We start from the raw sequence: 19929 nt of genomic DNA, 5'->3' as shown, positions 1-19929 counted from the left end.
TTCTTCAGTTGTATTTTGAGTTCTGAAATTGAACATCTAGAGGAGAATTCTTTTGAAAGCCGAATCGTAAGTTCATTTTTTTTTTTGCTACTTTGGTTTTGTACATACTGTATTAATGTTTAATACCTAATGAGTGAACGCATGATATACTGAAGGAATTTATCTTTTGGTACTTTCCCATTGTGTGGGCCTTTCGGGTTAACCGCTATAGAGTAGACAATGATAAAACCAGTTTTTGACGTGTTAAACACTATAAAGTAGGCATTGATAGCGTGGTTTTCATTTATTATACGATATTAAACTGTATTTTTTTTGGGGCGGGGGGGGGGAAGGTACCTAGGTTACGTTAGGTTACGTATTTAATATATGCTATTATCTACCCCCAGCCCCAACCCTCCTAATTTGCAAATATATAGCCCAAATTTGTTTCTAAACTATTATATATTCATCCTATTTTATTTTATCTCATTAGCATTAACCAAACTGGACTTTTTAGAAAGACCGACATACTCGGAAAGCACTGATCTTTTTTCCACGAATTCTTACCGTTTAAATTTTGTTTCATTTGGTGTGTAAAAATTAAGTTCTTTATTATCTGAGAATTGTACTTGTCATGCCACCTTCTCCCTTCAAACGTATTCCCCTTCCCTCACAATTATTATTCTGGTTCTTCACCCGTGCAATATTTTCGGTATGCTTAACATTTTAAATTGCAGTTTAGGATCTTTTTACAGTCTTGCGAAGCTGTTAGGTAGGCGAAGAAAATTTAACGGAAAAGATATTTTGCTCAAATTAGGGATAGCCTAGTAAATTTGTTTAAATATTCAGGCATATCTTTACAACTTCTAATGCTTGAACAATTAGTAACCCTGTATGAAGGCTCTTGAGATAGAAACAATAGAATTTAAAAGTTTTATAATTGAATTTCTTCTTAATAACTCTCCCTAAATACAACCAGTACTTACGTATTAGCCAGAAAACACGCGAGAGGTGAAGTTTGGTTAATGCTAATGAAGTAAATCAAAATATGATGAAAATACAATAGCTTAGAAACAAATTTGGGCTATATATTTGCACATAGGAGGGGTGGGATTGGGGGTAAAGCATAGTATGAATCAAATACATAACCTAACCTAGGTACCTTTTTTTGCCCCACAACCCCAACAAACTAAAGTTTAAATATTGTTCACGGAGTGAGAAACCCCTTTTTGCCTAGAGCGCCCAAGGAATTTTCTTGATAAAGAAGCTGCTTAACTAGTTTGTTGTATCATGTTCGCTATACAATTTCTCGTGTGTTTTCTGGCTAATACCTAAGTACCATACACTCTTCTAACCGTAAATATCAAAAAAGTTTTTTTCATCTGAAAATAGGTCTTAGGAGGAACATTAAAACGAACAAGAATTATTACATATATGAGGGGGGTTGTCGTTGTCTCTTCTTTAAAACCACGTTATTTACGCTAAAGTTTGAATTTTGTCCCTATTCTGTTAGAACGATTCCTGAAACACAACTGTTATTTAATTAGAAAAATAATAAGCTTTTTTAAAAGTACTAAAAAATCTTAGCGTGAATAGTCAGGTGTTTAAAGGTTTATTTCTATTCGTTTTAAGTTTTAATTGTGCTCCTTAATTTCAGGTGAAAAAAACTATTTTTTTTACTTAATTCCTGGTATTTTAATATACGCTTGCCGAAGAATATTCATTAATTCGCAGAAATCGTTGCAGATGTTATTAAAAGCCCTGATGGCTTTGATTAATGGCACCTACATTACTTATTTGCAAGTTTGCTGTTTCCTATAAAATTCGTTGCATTTAATTCGAAATCATTCCTTGCTCAAGCAAAACCCTAGCTCCAAATTACTAATGAAGCAGTTCTAATTGATATATTTTCTTTATTTTTAGAAAAATGGATATCCGGAAGTTTTTTGAATCACAAAATATAAAAAAGGCTGAGTTTGAGGAAACCTCGCCTCCAGAAAATAAAAAAGATCTGCAGTTGTCTGATTTAGATGTCTCGTCATCAACAGCCAAAGAAACTGTAATGGAACAACCTTCAACTTCAAGAAGATTTGTTGAGTTTCAGCAATCCTTACAATCCAAAAACACGAATGTTAATGACAGTTCGGTTGAAAGTGTTGATTCAGGGAGCTTTTTGGAAAAGCCAGGTATTTCTGATTGTAAAAAATACGAATTGCTGACAAACCCAAGTGTAAACTGTTATTCTCATGATTTCAAGAAAGATGTTTCTATTATTGGTAAAGATGCCTATAAATTTAAGGAAAGCTGGTTGTATGCTTATCCATGGTTAGTGTATTCGACTTCACTAAAAGGCGGGATTTGTAAATATTGTGTGTTATTTAAGCCATTCTTGAAGAGAGACATTTTCGGCTCTTTCGTGATAAAAGCTCACAAGGACTTCAAAAATTTTGAGGAAGACGCAGGGAATCATGGCAAATCCACGTGGCACCACGAAGCTGTAATTGATGCTAATAACTTCTGTGATTCAATGACGATGAAGAAAAAAGACATCAAAGAACAACTGGATTCTGTTATATCTGATCTTATACAGATAAACCGAAGCAAACTTACATCAATTTTAAAACCAATCATATTTTGTGATACTCACGACATTGTTCTCCGTGGAAATCATTCAAAGGGAGGAAACTTTCAAGACCTGCTTCGTTTTCGCATTGAAGCAGGAGATCAAGTCCTTAAAGACCACATAACGGCACATTCAGGAAAAGCTAAATATACATCTCAGAGAGTCCAAAATGAGCTAATAAATATTTGTGGGACTATACTACAAGATACAATAGTCAAAGCAGTAAATGATAGCCAAGCATTCTCTTTGCTAGCAGATGAGACTGCTGATATTAGTGGGAAAGAGCAGATGTCAATAGGGGTACGTTACATAAAACGGATTCAAACGTTGGATGGGTGATCAAAGAAGAATTTGTGGGGTTTGCCGAACTTGAAAAATTAGATGCAGGAAGTATTGCTGATGCAATTTTGCATTTCACAGACAAGATAGGACTAGACATGACAAAGCTAATTGGTTTAGGATTTGATGGATGTTCAACGATGGCCAGGAAAGATACTGGAGTTCAACGAAGAATCCGGGGAAAATATCAAAAAGCTGTGTATTTTCACTCTGCCTTTCATAGATTAAATTTAGTAGTCCATAACCTCAATATTGTACCAGCAATTAGAAACACAATAGGCACAATAAAAAAAGTGATCCGATTCTTCAGGGAGAGCGCTCTTAGAAGGAAAAAGATCCCAAAAATTTCTATTCTGTGTGAAACACAGGTGGTCTGAGAAGTAGAGATGCATACGCAACTTTTCAAATAATTTTATTGCCATCAAGGAAGCTTTGAGTCAACTTTCCACTGAAAATGAGGCGAACCAAGAAACGCGTTCACAAGCTTTTCAGTTGGATATTGCAATATCATCAGTAGTTTTTATCGTATGTCTAAAAATCATTTCCAGATACTCTTCATACCTTGAGCCAGTTGTAAACAAAATGCAGTCCGTCGATTTTGACCTACATGTTGTATATATGCACGTAAAAGAGAAATTGCTATGGTTTTTCAAAAGTAGAGAGTAGAAGTAGTCACGGACTTTGAAGGAACTTTCACGGAATTGCAAGAAACCTGTGATTTACTGGAAATTGAAATCAAAACACCTAGGACAATCGCAAGACAAACTCATCGCACAAACATTTCTATGAGTAATCCAATATTAGTATAGGTTATCTGTTTTTATTCCTTATTTGGACTCGTTAACTGTGTCTCTTGAATTGATATACAATGACCAAACCACAACAAAACCCCGTTCAAAGGAATTTTATTCATCCCAACATTTTAAAAAACACGGAGAAGGATACATTTGTTAATGCTATGAAAGATCTATCTAAGTTCTATGACAATGAAAATTTAGAAGTGGAAGCAAGAACGTGGTACGATGTGTGGAAAAACAAAGACTGTGGTGAGGAAGTGAATCTCATAGATCTCTTGTCTGAAACTTCATTTTTCCCTTCAATTATGAGAGCCCTTGTTAACTATCGAACCATCCCACCAACAACATGTACTGTGGAGAGATTCTTCAGCACCCTGAGGCGAATTAAAACATGGCCTAGGAACACTATAAGCGAGGAACGCCTATCAAACTTGAGCTTATCAATCATTCACAGGTGTAGAGCACAAGAGTTCGATTTAGAAGAGGTAGCTATAGGCAAAGCTTACGAACTGAACCGAAACCTGGAACTTACTTTTTCTGAAAATTCATAATTTTGTGATTTTAGAATCATGTGTAAGTTTTTTTCCATCAGTTAAATAAATTTTTTTGAGATTTGGATAAATCCAAATCTTAAATACGTTTTTTATTTTTCTATTTTTTAATGATTAAAAATTTGTGATTATGTTGCAAACTCCAGTTTCACTCATTTCATTTTCATGTGGTTTATTTCATTTCACTCACGTGGTTCACAACAGAGAATTTTGCTAAGAGGGCAAATGTGATTTTTAGCACAAACCACCGATGTCGGCAAAATATTCTGCCACCATTATGTTTTTTATCTGTTATTGTTGGTTTTGAAAGCAAGGGCAATATCAAAATTACATTTTACATTTTAAAAGAGAAAATCATGTGTTTGTACAATAAGGTGCCCTCGAATGAAATTGGAAGAATATACGGATATTCAAGGATATAACGTATATTTCAATATTTTGCCCCCCCCTAAAATTCAGCCTATGGGTGCCCATGATAACTTAGTTCAAGAAGGCTTTCAATGGATTCTTTTTTTTTTCGAACTACCCATAAGAAATTACTTAGGGCGGATCGCGCGAGAAAGAAGGACGAAAATTCAACCAAAAATGTATTTTGAAGATTTGACCAAGAGACTGCGGCGCAATAAGGATTTTACGTACACCAGAGGTTCATTGGTATGGAGGCAGAATGGTTGTACCAGACACATCTTCCAAAGTACAAGAGGCAAGGCAAGCAGTTACAAAGGTGGGTTAAGGGAATACACGCCCCCTCTCCTGCACCCCCCCCCCCCTCCACCCTAGTAGGTTAACAAGGTTGCTATAGTTTTCTTTACTTTTCATATGATCAACCCTGCTCTTCAGCTCTCTCCCATTTCCGGCTGAAACAAGTGCCTCCCTGCATATGTGTGGCTAGGCCGAAGGCAGAGAGAGGCAAGGATCGAAGTATCTATTCCAGTATACATAGAACATACCCTGTCAAAGGGACTAAGCACCAAGTTTCTCCGTGACAGCCAGAGAATAGAGGCATGGACCGTGGGGCGGGGTTTCCAGATGCAGCTTCTAATTATGGTTGTAACTTTGAGCCAAAAAATAGATTTTAATACCTCTTTGCACCCACCTGCTTAAAACCAAATTAGGCTCAGAGATTTGCAGACAGTGCGAGGGATAGCATGTTCTCCACCATTTGGTGTTTATCTCGGAGTGCCACTTGTACCACCACGCGTGGCATAGCTGACGCCCTAAATAAAACATTCTCGCCATACAGCGCCTCCTTGTATAGCACGTGGAACACTTTCACCACGCACCACATGATTTGCACGATTGTTGAAAGTGAATGGTCCCTTGAGAGGTTCGATGAAGAGTGAGGGAGGGTAGAATCATAATTAAATTGGCGGAGGACGTTTTGAGCTGCAACAGAGGGTACGGTCGTTCTATTTCATGATTCATTACATTTAATGACTATAGACTGTATAGAATATGTTATGAAATAGGAAGGTCGATGAACATTCCCTTCATGTTTACCCTTTGACTCTGCAAGACCGTATCATCATGGTCTGGTTACCCACTTTAAACATCGCGTGCCAGGTACCGTGCGCAAAGCGTCACTTAAGTGTATCCGTATGACGAAATAAGTGGCGGTTCGAGATGTACACCACGTACCAGTAAGTGAGTGACCCATCAGCATTCGGGCTGATAAGTGACCAAAGCTTTGCATCAGAGTCGGTAAATTTCTGGCACAGTAGGCATTATTAGAAAGAAGACTGAACATTATGCTAGCATATGGAAAGGTGTGGTACATTCAGAAATATTTTTTGTTGCTAAGGCTCGTTAAGGAACAGGTCGGGTTGTATAACCTGTCAACCGAGATATAGTTAAGGCAACATTTTTCACTAACAATTCTTCGTTGGTATCACCTTCAACAAAGTAAAAAGTATTTTTCTTGAAACCCATTAATTCAGGTACAAGTTTCAAATGTTTAGGGTTATTCATGCTATAATAGAAGTTTCTGAAGCAGGTTTGATACCAATACCATTTATATTTTAAAGGCAAAATAAAAGTAACTTTTTTTTTTCAAGCTAATATAGTTTTATCATTAAGAAACTTATTTTATACCAGTTTTAACCTGAAAAACACCTCTAGTGTAGTAACATTACGCTATCATTAGTTAGAAATTCCAGACAAACAAAAACATTCACGCTTCACATTAAATTTTCAAGATGTTAATCGTATAGGTTGAAACTTGTCCGAAAATAAAAAGACCCGTCAAGAGTGAGAATGGCATCTAAGGGGGAAGCGAGGAGAGCCTGACTTCCCCAAATTGTTGAAAAATATTAGGAAAACTTTGAAGAAGTATCTCTAAAAAATAAAGGGATGATTTTATACCATTTAATACGTCTTGACACCTCTGGGTTTTGTGGAAACATTTTAACTGCTTACTAGGGTGATATAATAAAAAGGAAACTTCAAATAAATTTATGCAAATAGACATTATAAATTTGTTAAGTCTCAACTAACTTAATACCTATTCAACAAGTTTCAGTTAAAAGAGTCAAGAGCATTTATTTACCATCTACGTACCTAGTGTAGACAAACTTCCAAACATGAGTTCAGCTTCTGAATTGTTATATACATTAACATCTAAAATTCCTTTTCTCATTGTGTCTGATACTTTGTAACCTGTTAAAGAAAATTGATCATCAGAGTAGTTTCTTTTTTAAGAATCAAGCTTATTTTCTTAGTCAACTTAACCAAACAGTTCATAGTCCTGAATAGTAAATGATTCACTAAAAATATTATATTAAAACGTAAAAAAAATACTTTTATTCTTATGTTGATTCCAAATACAGAAACTATTCAAGCTTAGGCTATAGTTACCAATCAAAGTTATTAGCATGAGAAAAGGTGCTTAATTTCGGAAAGGGGACAAAAAGTGACAACAATCCAGATAAAATTAACAAAACCAAATTGAACATCGGGCCCAAAAACCCCTACATGGATGTTCCATCCTCATTCCACAAAAAAAAAACATATTCTTTTTAAGGAGTAATCTTACAATACTGGGAGAAGCCTCGGTGAAGGGAACCAGTTCTTTAAACTGGTGCTTTGAAAATGCTTTTCAAGTGACAAAAGAGATTGCGCCACAGCAAAGTGCCTATGTTTCCCATTTTATGCTGTAAAACTATGATTTAAGCCCGAATAGTGCCAAAAAGCTGTCAAGCAAAAAATATGAAATAGCTATTCACTTCAAATTATTGAAAAGATTTGTGTGAAGCCTCAGAGTTTCTCAGGGTAGAGAGCCACGTGGTTGTGTATTTCGCGCCTAACCAATTTATAATCCAAAATACCCCCCCCCCCGTATCTCCCCACCAACCTTTTAGCAAAAAGGTTGTCATACTGCACCTTGTTTGAACCTAAGTCATGCCGAAACTTCTATGAACCAAAAAGTGAGCCCTTAGCCACTCAAAATGTTCATTCTCAAAGTGTTATGATAACAAAAAGTACATATTTGGAAGTACCCAGCCACTGTAGATAAATTTAGAATTTATCTAAATGTATCTACAGTTTGCCCAGCCTACTGTTTTTTTAACACCGTCAGTTAATATGAATCACCGTCAAGAGAGTACGAAAAATGATGGATTTTTATCAATACAAATATGCCACAAATGAAGTGTATTACATTGTACAAATATAAAAGCCACACTTATGTTAATGACATGTACACATTTACATACCCACTAAAGAGGGATAGGGGTAACCACAAGCCCCTACCGAAAAAAAAATACTGCTTTATAAATAGAAAATTGTCCCATAAAAATAAAAAGAAATCCTAATAAATACATGTTCCTCCTATATCCCCCCATAGAAAATCCTCGGATCCCCTTCCCCCCCTAGGGTTGATCCTGTGTATACCTAAGCATATTTATGTTACCATACATGTATTGCAAAGAAAATATAGATATAGTTTATCGCTATAAAGAACATGGGACGTAACTAAATTTCTAAGTTTCTCGGGAGAGAAATTGATTGGTGATTGAATGTTGAAGCTGCTCAAATCTTGAAGAATCATCAACCGTTTTTCAATATTGATCGCAGACGAATGAATACTGTTTCTGGCCAATTAGTCCAGGAAGGGAACGGTTTGACCGGGAACAAATTGCAAGAGAAAAGATTCTTTGACTACCCGACCAAAAAAAATGTGCTGATTCAAAATATGCAAAGTTTTCTCATCTATCTGTTTCACAAATATGTTTTTTTTTAGGTTGAGGTTGATTTTGAGGGGGTGAATTTCGTGTTTTGTATATAGGCGTACAACAACGAAATTAATGCCTAGAAAGCTGTAATAGGTCACGGTGATTATGAAAATGACTTTTATTTGAACGTAAAATTAAAACTAAGGTTTTTTGAGGTTGAGGTTGATTTTAAGAAGGTGAAAAATCACCTTTATATGAATGTAAAACTAAAAATTAGGTTTTTTTAGGTTGAGGTTGATTTTGATGAGGTGAATTCGTTTTTACATATAAAGGCGTACAGCAACAAAATTGACTTCTAGAATAGGGTAGTGGATCATGGTGATTGTAAAAATCATCTTTAGTTGAACTTCAAAATAAGACTTTTTGGGGAAAGTCCCATTAGCATTAAACCATTCTGAGTATCAAAGTAATCGGCTTTAAATTTTAGAATGGGAACTAACACCCAGTTCGATGTTTTAACTAACGATTAAAACATTCTCGACTTTTTCAGTTACACACTATAAAAGTGTCATAAAAAAATCGAATTATCAATATTCACATATCTTCGTTATCTTCCAGATCATCAGCTCCGAGAAACTCAGTTGTAACACAGTTAGCACAACTTCTTCCTTTGCAAGGTCCACAGGCCCAGGTGCATTTAATGCCATTTCTTTTGCAAGTGCATCGCATATTTGAGCAGTTGGTTTTGCAGTTACAGTGAAAAACTGAAAACTGCAAGGAGAGAGTTGGGGGCAGCTGGGAGTTCCCCAAAAATAGGGCAATATAGTCTATTCTGAATTACCGAACTGGGTTGGGTCGATATTACATTCCAGGGTTTTTCATGATCTAAGTGGCAAATAAACTCGAAATGAGTGGAAGCTGCAAGCATCACTGGTGGGAGGAACAACTTTAGACTCAACATACGAAGCAGATGCTGTAACTTTCTCGATGAATTTGAGGTGACGCAACTGATTGAGCGTTGAAATTGAGCCTGGGGACTTATATAAAAGCATCATTGCTTTTTCCCCAGCTGCTGAAATCTCGTGCTTGCTGGATAGTGGGTCCATATAAACTTTAGCAGATTAGCAAAACTCATTCTTTTTTATCAGAAGCTGTAGTCCCGTTGACTTCCCAATGCCATAAATACGAGAAGTTGAATCGCACCCAAGGAAGGCGTGGACATACAGGATTGTGCTACATATACGAGATCCAAGTTTGAGTTTTGTTGCATTTATATTCCAAATTTTATTCTTTGAGATTCCAGCTCAAGGCTCAGAGTAAAAGTAGGTCGCTTGGCTACCTTTCTGTGCGTGATAACACAGGAGTATGAACACATCTGTGTTTTCTCCAACCAGGACAGTAGACATAAAAGAAGCAGGTCGAACTGCAGTTACAACAATGAGAAGATCAGCGTCACCTTCTGCCTGGTATACCTTCTACCTGACACCCAGCTTTGGTCAGGTACTCACTGGTCATGGCTATGATGCAAGGGATTCGCTGAAGCAGTGCCCCACCATCGAGAACTATGCTTATCACTGAAATCTTTGATGAAGTTTTCAGTTTTTGGCTGCTGCTCTACAACTAGACGCCGCATCGCGTTGGTAAGGGCAGGCTTATCGGCTAATCGTGGAAGTCAGTGTGCTTCAAAAAGTGACGGAGGTGGCGAGCACAATTCATACTCAAAGTATGACTGCAAATTATCGTCTCTATTTCCAGCAATTGTCACCAGCCGCTGAAACATCAATGCTGGATCAACGGGAACTGACTGTCCATTAATAAGTGGTGTAGCTTTATGAGCAAGCGTAACGGCCACCGACTTTTTCTTGAATGTCTACGTGTTGACCTTTTCCCCTGTCATGCTATCCATGATTTCTTGTCCGACGGATCTAGCTGTGTCGACGTTGACTTTTTGATTCAGCCGTAGCTCCAGAAGTAATGTTTCGAAAGCTCGGGTCTTCTGCAAAAGGGGTATTCTCAGCAAGAAAGCAAACAAGCTTGCTAGTGTCATGGTTGTCGCGTTCAGTCCTCGACACTGTAACTTCTTTGTGCTGTTTGCTTGTCTCGTATTGGACCATAGCAAAATTTTGCATTGACAAATTAATTGCACTACAAGTTGGTGCAGAAAGTAACCAAGTCAGCCTCTGCAACTCATTCATGCCGCTTCCCCTTGTAAGACCACGGTTAATTTTCAACAAGTGCATGAGGACCTGCTCAATGACCAAATCTGACGACACACCCGCTCAAAAATTTTCGGATCTGCGGATAACATATCTTCCGTTCTGAAAATTGTCAAAAACGTTGTGATTGGTAGTTTCCAGCTGTTTTCATATTCTGCAGGTACACCCTGGCAGACTTCGCATATACGAAGTGGTTGGAAGCATGGGCGAAGGGAAGGGGGGGGGGGACAACTGCCCCCCCCCTAGAACTTCAAATTTACGATTGATATTAGCGAGAACTTTTCGTATGTTGGAATTTTTTGTTGGATGTTACCTGGTAGATGGTTAAAAAAGCTGGAAATAAACAGAAATTTCCAAATATCGTTTGCGATATCAACATTTACGTTTCGATCTTCAATATTAATTTTCGGTCCGATATATAGATAGGAGACTGGCCCACGATCGGCTGATTTTGACTTGTTTAATTCTCCATGAATTGATTCAAGCGATAAGAAGTTGCTGAGCATGTCAAAGCAAAAGTAACTCATTAAATACCATCCTTGAAAAAGACAATTAGAAATACTCCGCCATTATTCCACCTGGATGCCTCTCTATCCAAGTGGTCAAGAGTGCCAAACCTGGGCCATCCCGGCACTGGTTCAGTCGTCTCTGCCTTACGCTTGGCCACCGGACAAAAGAAAAGAAAAGTGACCAGACCAGGGGAACATTAAAGCTTGTTTTTCGGCTATAAAATTAAGAAAGAATATGGTCAGCACAGAAAACTACAAAATGAATTTCATCAAGTTATAAAAAAAAATAAAGAGTATTAATTTCAAATCATACATTGACTAATCAACCCCAATATTAAGCCGCTCTGCTAATCTTTTTGTTCTACCTTTCAGCGTAGGCAATTTTATTTCAACTTCTGTCTTTAAGACACTATTCATCACGTCAGTTAGTACAAAGTCTCTTACCCCAGTCTTCTTCCAAAAGAGGACCTTACGTTCTTCAGTTGCTACTTTTGATAATGATAACATTGTTAACAGAATTCCCTTTCTTGCTCTTCAGCTCAATCAGAATGTAATCACCAGCCTTGACTTTCTCAGTGTCAAATTAGACGTTGCTGGTAGGGGGCTTGTCTTCAATGTCTATGCTGGGGTCTGAAGAGTTGTTGTATACAGGATCATCTATGTCAGAATCGTCACTCTAACTGTAACTCTTGTTGCCAGAGACACGCCTTTTGCTTTTTAGTCTTTTCACTTGTCTGACTTTCTTCCGTTCCAGGACTAGGGCTTTTTGGCAGATACAACTTTTATCCTAGCAGTAATGCATTCTTTCATAGGGGTGTCAGTGAGCACTTCTGAGTTTTTCATATATTTTTCTTTGCAAGTAAAGCAAAGAATGAGAGGCAGTCATCCAGCCAGAAGTGTTTTCTGAGCTGATCATGATGGTTCCTGGTAAAGCTCCCCTGAGTAAAATTTCCGGACACTGTTTTTGTGGGGAAATAAGTAGAGGTGGGACTGTGTTCCCAACACATTAACACCAGCACAAATCGTGGTCAACTGACCTCTTTCTGCTGACGTGACCTTCCCTACTTACTTCTGGCCTCGCTGTGCAATGATTTTACCAGGCTTATGGATTTTTTCAGATCTGATTCGTCAAAACTTCCAATGTCTTGTGGTCTGAAAATGTGTTTATATAGGCCTCAATCAAGGTTGTTAAAGAAAGCTCCTACACTGTGACAGTTGAAAGCAGTTGTCCGTCATAGGCTTGTACTTATTGGCGTTCTTACTGATAAGAGTTTTAAGTCAATCCATAAAACCACGGTACCAATCTTTACCTGTAATTCCTCCACTGTTTCCACTACCTTTGCAGTTCCGCTATCCGGTACTTTTATGCTCTTAATAATGGCATAAGTGTATGCAAATTTACACGCTTCTAGGGGAATACAGTCGAAAGCATATAAGCTATTGTTTTCAAGTAAGTTCTTAGTCTTTTTGCTTGTTCCTCTGTAAATAATGATCATGGGTTGTAACAGGGTGTAGGGAAATTCAGGTCCAGACTTTTTAGAGGGATATTCAGCCTCTCAACTTTTTTTTATGTAGTCTTGTAGCGTTCCTCTACGGACACCCATGGTACTTCCAGAGAATCCAACTGACTTCTTGTAGAATAAGACAGCAAAAACTGCTATTTTATTTTCTTCTGGATCACAGCCACCTTTCTTTCTTTTCTCTTCTGTTTTATCATTTTATCTTGAATGAAATTTAACAGAAAAAAAATAACTTCAGTTCACCTACTGTTCTGACAGGATTAAACAACGAAAGAAATAACACAGTTTTTGGTATTAAGCTTGCCTTCAACCTTTAAATATGCTGTTTACACAGCTTTTACAAGCATAGCCCACTTTTGGACACCTTGGTACGGCATGCCAAATTTACCCTGGGTATTGTGGCCGAACATGGGAGTTCACTATCCCACAGGATGAAAAAATACTAACAGCAAACTGGTGAAGATGGCACGTCTCGGAAGCTGCCAAAAACAGGCAAATAATAGGAAAATACAATGTGAGTTTACAACGCGAGTTTTCTAGTATTCGTAATTAGGCCTAGGCTTTCAGACAAAATTAAACAAAATTCCAGAGTTAATCACCATAAAACCTGATCCAATCTGAAATTTTTGGTAAAAGTATTAATTAAGGTCAGACTTTAAAAAAAAAATACACTGCAATCTGTCAGAGCGTTTATAATCCACCAGAAGCCCCATAGGTTTTTGTATTGAAACTGTTTGCTTTGGCTAGACATGGGCCGGTCTCCCCTATACCAATTTTAATATTTAATTTTGCCCAACTGTAAGCTTTTGAGTTGAATTCCTAGAAGAAGCTGTTATCTAACCATAATGTGATTGTGTCAAATCGCTTTTGTGGTGTTTATGTTTTCTGGAAATTGGAAGTAAGCTAGTGGGTCTCTTATGTTATACTGTTGCAGGAAAAGTAGAACATGAAAAATGTTAAAGGCCGAGTTTTAGTGAAATATAGAATGACTAAGATAATTTCGGAGACCACACTGCCTTTCCATGACGATAAAATAAAAGTTCAAAATAGGGATAAAATCCTTTTTAATAGACAGTGTATAATAAATTTCACAAAAAAATACCAGATATTTCGGTCACATATACAGTGACCGTCATCAGTAGTAAAACTCTACTGATGACGGTCACTGTATGTGTGACCGAAATATCTGGTATTTTTTGTGAAATTTATTATACACTGTCTATTAAAAAGGATTTTATCCCTATTTTGAACTTTTATTTTATAGAATGACTAGTTTCTAAAGACTTATATTCAAAGGACCTCGGGAAGTATTAGTAAGATCCCTCCCCCCTCCATCACAGAAGCGGCTGCCCCCCCCCCGACACAAGATGCTGCCTACGCCCATGGTTGGAAGCTGCAAAATACGGCAACATAGCTTCAACTGCCTGAAGATGAAGATCCCAGTTCCCTCTACGCTCTGCTTGGATAAACTTCTTCAGTATGTCCATCATTTCCATATATTGTATCCAAAGTTTTGTCGTGCGCGACCTTTCCGAAAGTGACTGTTTAAGAGAAGAAATTTCCTGGCGATTTCTGCCAGGGATAGATTTTCTTCTAGACTTTGTATGCCTGTGCTACCTTCCAATGCGCCAAGATAAACAGTAAACAACTCCATAAGCTTGTCGGAAGCACTGATTATGTTTTCCGTGTCTGCTGAATCACCACCATCTTCAGTGCCGTAAAGCTCAGTGAAGAGAAGTGTGTTCAGTGCCCAGTCAATCAGTATCTGTCCTCGTATAGCTCTGGAATAAGCTTTCCCAGAAATGATGTGTTGAACAGCATTTGGCACATATATTATTTTCAATGTCTCTTGAATCTGCCCAAGAGCCCCAAGGTAACTCATGAGTGTGTGGAAACCACCCAGCCGGAGGACATTTTTTTATAGGACTTGCATCAATCCCGGCAGTAATAATTGTAAGAGTTTTCCAGTAAAATGGCTGATCAAAGGTCAGTACTGGAGTCACGCCGTACCTGGAACACTGTTGGCAAACAAAGCTGAGTGTGGAGTAGATACAAATGTGATCACTTGGTTTCATGTCTATCACAGGCATGAAGAGAATGGAGGCTTTCCCTGTATAGGAGTCTGACTGCGTGTCAGCATACAGCTCGCTCATAGCTCCTTGCCAGCTAGCCAAGGGTGCAGGAAAAAGTCTGGACATCTTCCACAGCAAGTCGCAATATTTTTAGGGATCCAGAATCGAAACTCGTGGTAGCGAATCGTAAAGAAAGTTAGGTTGTCGTAGTGTCTGTCTCAGATACTTAATGGGAATTCGGTTCGGTTCTGTTATCTGCCTAGACATAACAAACTTTCTCCTCTCTAGTACTGTCGAAGACCTCAATAGTGGAGTCACAGAAATAATTATGCCCATGCCGTGAAAACTGTCGTTACCATCAAGGGTTAGGACGTTGTGGTTGACGTTATCAGCTATGTGCTGCATGTATAAAGTTCCTTCAAATCCCTCTATGTTTGTGCTGTTAGAAACCGCAGCGTTACGCTCGAAGAGCTTTGTCTCGTAATATGATGAGCTGAAACCCATAGCACTAAGCATGTCAATTAGAAAGCGGCTGCTAAACTGATGGTGCAACTGGACAGCTAATCCAATCTGAAGAGGTGGTCTGATTGCCTTTGGCCGACAGGCCTGTAGCATGCACTGACCTATTGCCGCAATCTTCCTCTCTGTTTTGTCTAGTTGCATCATCGAACAGAGTGTTGAGAAAAAGCCACAAAAATGAGGGTAGTTATTCGAGATTGTCTGTTATCTCTCCAAGGTTTTCAGAATTAGGATACATATCCATTTATTGTTTAATACCTTTGGCATCACTTTTGATTATAGCTGCAGCAGCTCGTACGATACCTTCCTTTTCCAGTTCCAAATCGACATTTTTTAGCTTTAAGTAATGCTCGCTGAGAATGGCATGAGCTGTGGCTCTTAGAGTAATGACGTCCTGTCTGCCGTCTATTTCTGCAAATACGACGCTTTCACCAAATCTCTCTCGCATCTTCTTTTCATGTATTTTTTACCATATCCAGAATCCTTAGAATCACCCATTAGCTCGTTCTTCATGCTAACAAGATCATTTAGTGTTAGTTGTTCATCATCGTTAGCCTGGAAAAACTCTAAAACTTTCCCGAAAGCCTGGTTCTGATTCAAGCTCTCTGGTCGATCAGATTTTCGTTTTCTGGACTGTGAAGATATTCCGCTATACTTGTTGGGGATGTTACGTTCCGTTAGAAAGTTTGAGTGACAGGACTTATGGTACACTACATCAGCAGCGTGTAGATCCGCAGTGGCAGCAAGTATTCTAGGCATCACTGCTCCTGAGCATCCATCATTTCTCTTTCCACAAACCACTCTTAGTGTATTTTCAAAGTCTCTCGTTCTAACCTTGAAACTGTCTTCCTTCTTCTTCGTTCTGTCAAAGATAACTGGCGTAGAGCAAAAGACACAATCGAATTTGAAGTTGAAGTTTCCAGATAAACGGGAAGATACTCACATCTGACTTTGTTTCACCTGCGTTAACGATGACAAGTAAAGCCCAATAGATTTCTTGTGTGTGAAGCTAGACCTGCATAACTTATGAACAGGATCCCCAATAACAGCCATGACATCTTCCCGCTTCCTTGATCGACTAGCTTCATGAATCAAGTCTGCACATTTTGTCCCAAAGCGACCTTTCCCCACTCTTCCCCTATTTCTTCTTTGCAAATGATACAATTCATATCGACAATTTAAAACTTAAGAGTAGTTTGCCATACATTCATCGTTCAACCTAAAAAGATATAGCTAAGTTTAAACTGGTTTAATGTTTCTAAGACCGAGAGAGAGAGAGGGGGAAAGAGAGAGAGAGAGAGAGAAAGAGAGAGAGAGAGTAAGAGGGCGTGTGTGATCAGCAGGGTCAGCCAAACTAAAACGCCATAAGCCATAGGAAACGAAAATAAACCAGAACAGCCATTCCAAGATTACTGCGGCTTTAGAAATTGATTATGATCAAGCATTTTCAAAAGCGCCGTTTTACCAACTTCGACGAACGTGAATTAAAAGTCACCGCCGTGCAAGGGCCTTGCCCACTGGGACTGCAAGGTCTCTAAAATAGAATCCATCACAGCGGGCATCCAAAGGGCTTTATCATATTTTTTTCTATACCAAAATGTTTTATTACAAATCAGCAAAAACTCTTGCAGTTTTTACTCTGAACTTACTATGCTGTAATCTGCTTTCATAAATAAAAAAAAACCGATTTCTTACCTTTTTGTGAAAGAAAAAGAAACAGCAAAACTTCACCGTCAGTTAAACAACTCTCACTGAAAGCTACTTTGACCTGTTACCCATTAGTCGACTGGTCAGATGAGGCGGAGCATGATAAAATAGGTTTTATCACTGTAGTGATAGATTTAGAATCGCCCGAAGGTTTTTTAAATATGTAGAAACGAATTCACCTCCTCAAAATCAACCTTAGCGTCAAAAAACCTAATTTTTAGTTTTACATTCATATGGGCTAAAGGCGATTTTCATAATCACCGTGATTAATACCCTACTCTAGACATAAATTTTGCTGTAGTACGTCTTTATATGGAAGCACGAATTCCACCTTCTTGAAATCAACCTCAACCTCAACCTAAAAAAACCTAAGTTTTAATTTTATGTTCAAATAAAGGTGGTTTTCGCAAGCACCGTGACCTGTTACACTATTCTAGACATCAATTTCGTGTTTGTACGCCTATATATGAAACACGAGATTCACCCCCACAAAATCAACCTCAACCTAAAAAAAAACATAGGCTATTTGTGAAACAGATAGATGAGCCAACTTTGCATATTTGGAATCAGCACATTTTTTTTGAGTCGGGTAGTCAAAGAATCTTTTCTCTTGCAATTTGTTCCCGGTTATGCCCTTTTTTCACACACTTACTGGACAAAATAGGTAATTCGTACTTTTAGTTGGTCTTTCAATGTATATTTTCCCCGTTTCATATATCAAACCACAAAAATGCAGGTATTCCCATCGGTATTTGTCACAAATTTTATTAAATCACGTACAATCGAATACACCAGAACTACGCAGTCAATGGTAAAGCTAATCGAAAAAAGCCCGTGAAGCATGCATTTTCGGCTAGTTATAGAACGAATTGTACCACCAACCATTATTTATTGGAGTAACTTTAAAAGAAAATCAGTAATATACTCACCGATTAAAACAGCACCAGCAACTTCAAAAATAGTTGCCAAAATACAAGCTTGTCTGATTGTCAAGACCTTGCTTCCAACAGACGTTCCAAAACTATTGGCAACATCATTGGCACCAATGCCGAACGCTAAAATGAAGGAAAGGACGAAACCAAGGATCACAATCCAAAGAACATCAGGGGAAAATGGCTCCATCTTTCTCTTCAAAAAATACGACTATAAAAATATCCTTCTTTGTCTAGTTGCTAAAACGCACTTCTTTTAACAGTTTTAATAAAAATATTCAGCTCCCAGCAACGAAGCAATAATATGTACAAGTCCACTTGGTGTTTTGGCCAATTTGAGCAAATTAAAAAAAAAACTTCAAAGTCTTTCCCTATGTATCACTAAGTTCACTATGTCTAATATTTGGTAAGAGGGTTGAGAGAGTTGGGATAGTGACTGTCTCTTTTGAAATTTCAAATTTAGGCGGACATTCAGTGACCGCCAATGGGAACAAAAATAGCATTATCGAAAACGGCACACAAGTTTAGCGACAGTTTAGATGTGGTTAGTTCTTCAGGTATAAAGCACACTGCAGTGACAGAAATGTTGGAAAATGCGTAAAAAATGGTCATCCACCGGACAAAACCTGAAAAAAAAATGTTACTAGTTAAGATGAACTTGAGTAGCCCCATGTAAGAATATCAAAAGACCAGAACAGCAGCTTGAAGGATGTTCTTAGAAAAAACAAATCAGGTAAATGGAAGATGAAGGCATTTACCAATATAGCTAAAAGAACAGACAGATTTAAGCAAACATGTAAAATTCAAATATCTTTTGAACGCAGTTATTCCATGTCACCGTACCTTTTTGAAGAACGTTATAATTTTGTAATTAAAATTACCATCTTTCTATCAATGTACAATTTTAAAACCATCGCCCATACATCATTGCATGTTGGATACCACCTTGAATTAACATAAAATTTAAATTTTCATTCTGGATTTAGGCTTCGGAAGGTCTCTGGACTCCATCCCACTTTCCCCGTTTAAAAACTCGAGAATATTATTCATAATTTTCTATAATATTTCTTTTTTTATTATTTTGTCTCTCCAGAAACCTCACCGTACATACCTGTCATAAAATTTCCAAGCGAAAAGATGGTAGTAGCGAATACTTAGACCCTTGATTCAAATAGTTCGTTAACAAAACAAGTAATTCTCCTTAAAATAATAAAATCAAAATATCTCAAATAATTTCAACACATAGAGGGGTAATGCTTATCCTTACATCATTGCTTCAAATGCCATGCGAAACAGTAGTGTCCTCAACTTCTTACATTGCCAACATCCCAGAATTCTTTAGAGCCATTAGTAGCCAAAATATATAGAGGATTAGTTGTTAAGTAATCTTTCGCAATATTGCGAACAATATCATTTTATCACGCATTTGGGATTAAGCAATCATCACTACGGTATCGTAGGCTATTTAACGATGGTAAGGAAAAAATTTTAGAATTCATTAAAATTCGTTCTACTTCAAAATGTTTAATAATTTGATGCGAGCCCATAGGTACACAAAGCGAAAAACAACAGAATTGAATAAAGGATTGTGAAAACTCTTAAACTTAGGGGTCAAATCGGAGGCTCCTTCCCCCAAATATGCACGTACCTTGGAAGTAATAATGTGTCGATACTCTACAGCTGACTTCATTTATGACCATCAAAGAAGCGGCAATAAGTTTTATATTTGAAATCCGGCGAGTATTCAGACAGTTGTCAGATCTGATACCAAATACAGGGAAAGCGGAAACCTAACCGGATTTAAAATTAGGCAAATCAAGTGAGTACGTTTTCGATCAGAAACTATTCAGCTAAGAAATATTTTGTTATTTCGCTTTTTGTGGGGCGCATGAAAAGTACCCTTTCGTTCGGCGTTATCAAACGTTATCAATCTAGGTGCCATTTCTGGAATATAGAATTAGTGAATATTATGTTCCAAAACTATCCCAGAGTAAAC

The 19929-nt window shown here is 37.7% G+C and overlaps 1 protein-coding gene across 3 annotated transcripts in view; it reads right to left on the bottom strand.

The window, feature by feature from the left end:
• NaPi-III (Na[+]-dependent inorganic phosphate cotransporter type III) overlaps positions 1-19929 on the bottom strand; it is a 163317-nt gene that overhangs the window by 95258 nt on the left and 48130 nt on the right. For all 3 annotated transcript variants that reach the window (XM_089089477.1, XM_089089476.1, XM_089089478.1), the window contains exons 3-4: positions 17931-18559; positions 6846-6944 (exon numbers count right to left, since the gene is read on the bottom strand). In XM_089089477.1, the coding sequence (XP_088945603.1) occupies positions 6846-6944; positions 17931-18123 (292 nt within the window). In that variant the 5' untranslated portion in view covers positions 18124-18559. The remainder of the gene's footprint in view (positions 1-6845; positions 6945-17930; positions 18560-19929) is intronic.

This window comes from Artemia sp. Qi Xiang Cuo, chromosome 5 (genome assembly GCF_049724085.1).
Source record: "Artemia sp. Qi Xiang Cuo chromosome 5, ASM4972408v1, whole genome shotgun sequence".
In the NCBI taxonomy this organism is placed as follows: Eukaryota; Metazoa; Arthropoda; class Branchiopoda; order Anostraca; family Artemiidae; genus Artemia; species Artemia sp. Qi Xiang Cuo.
The sequence above is the reverse complement of the archived record's forward strand: the minus strand, read 5'-3'. Positions and strand labels throughout refer to the sequence as shown.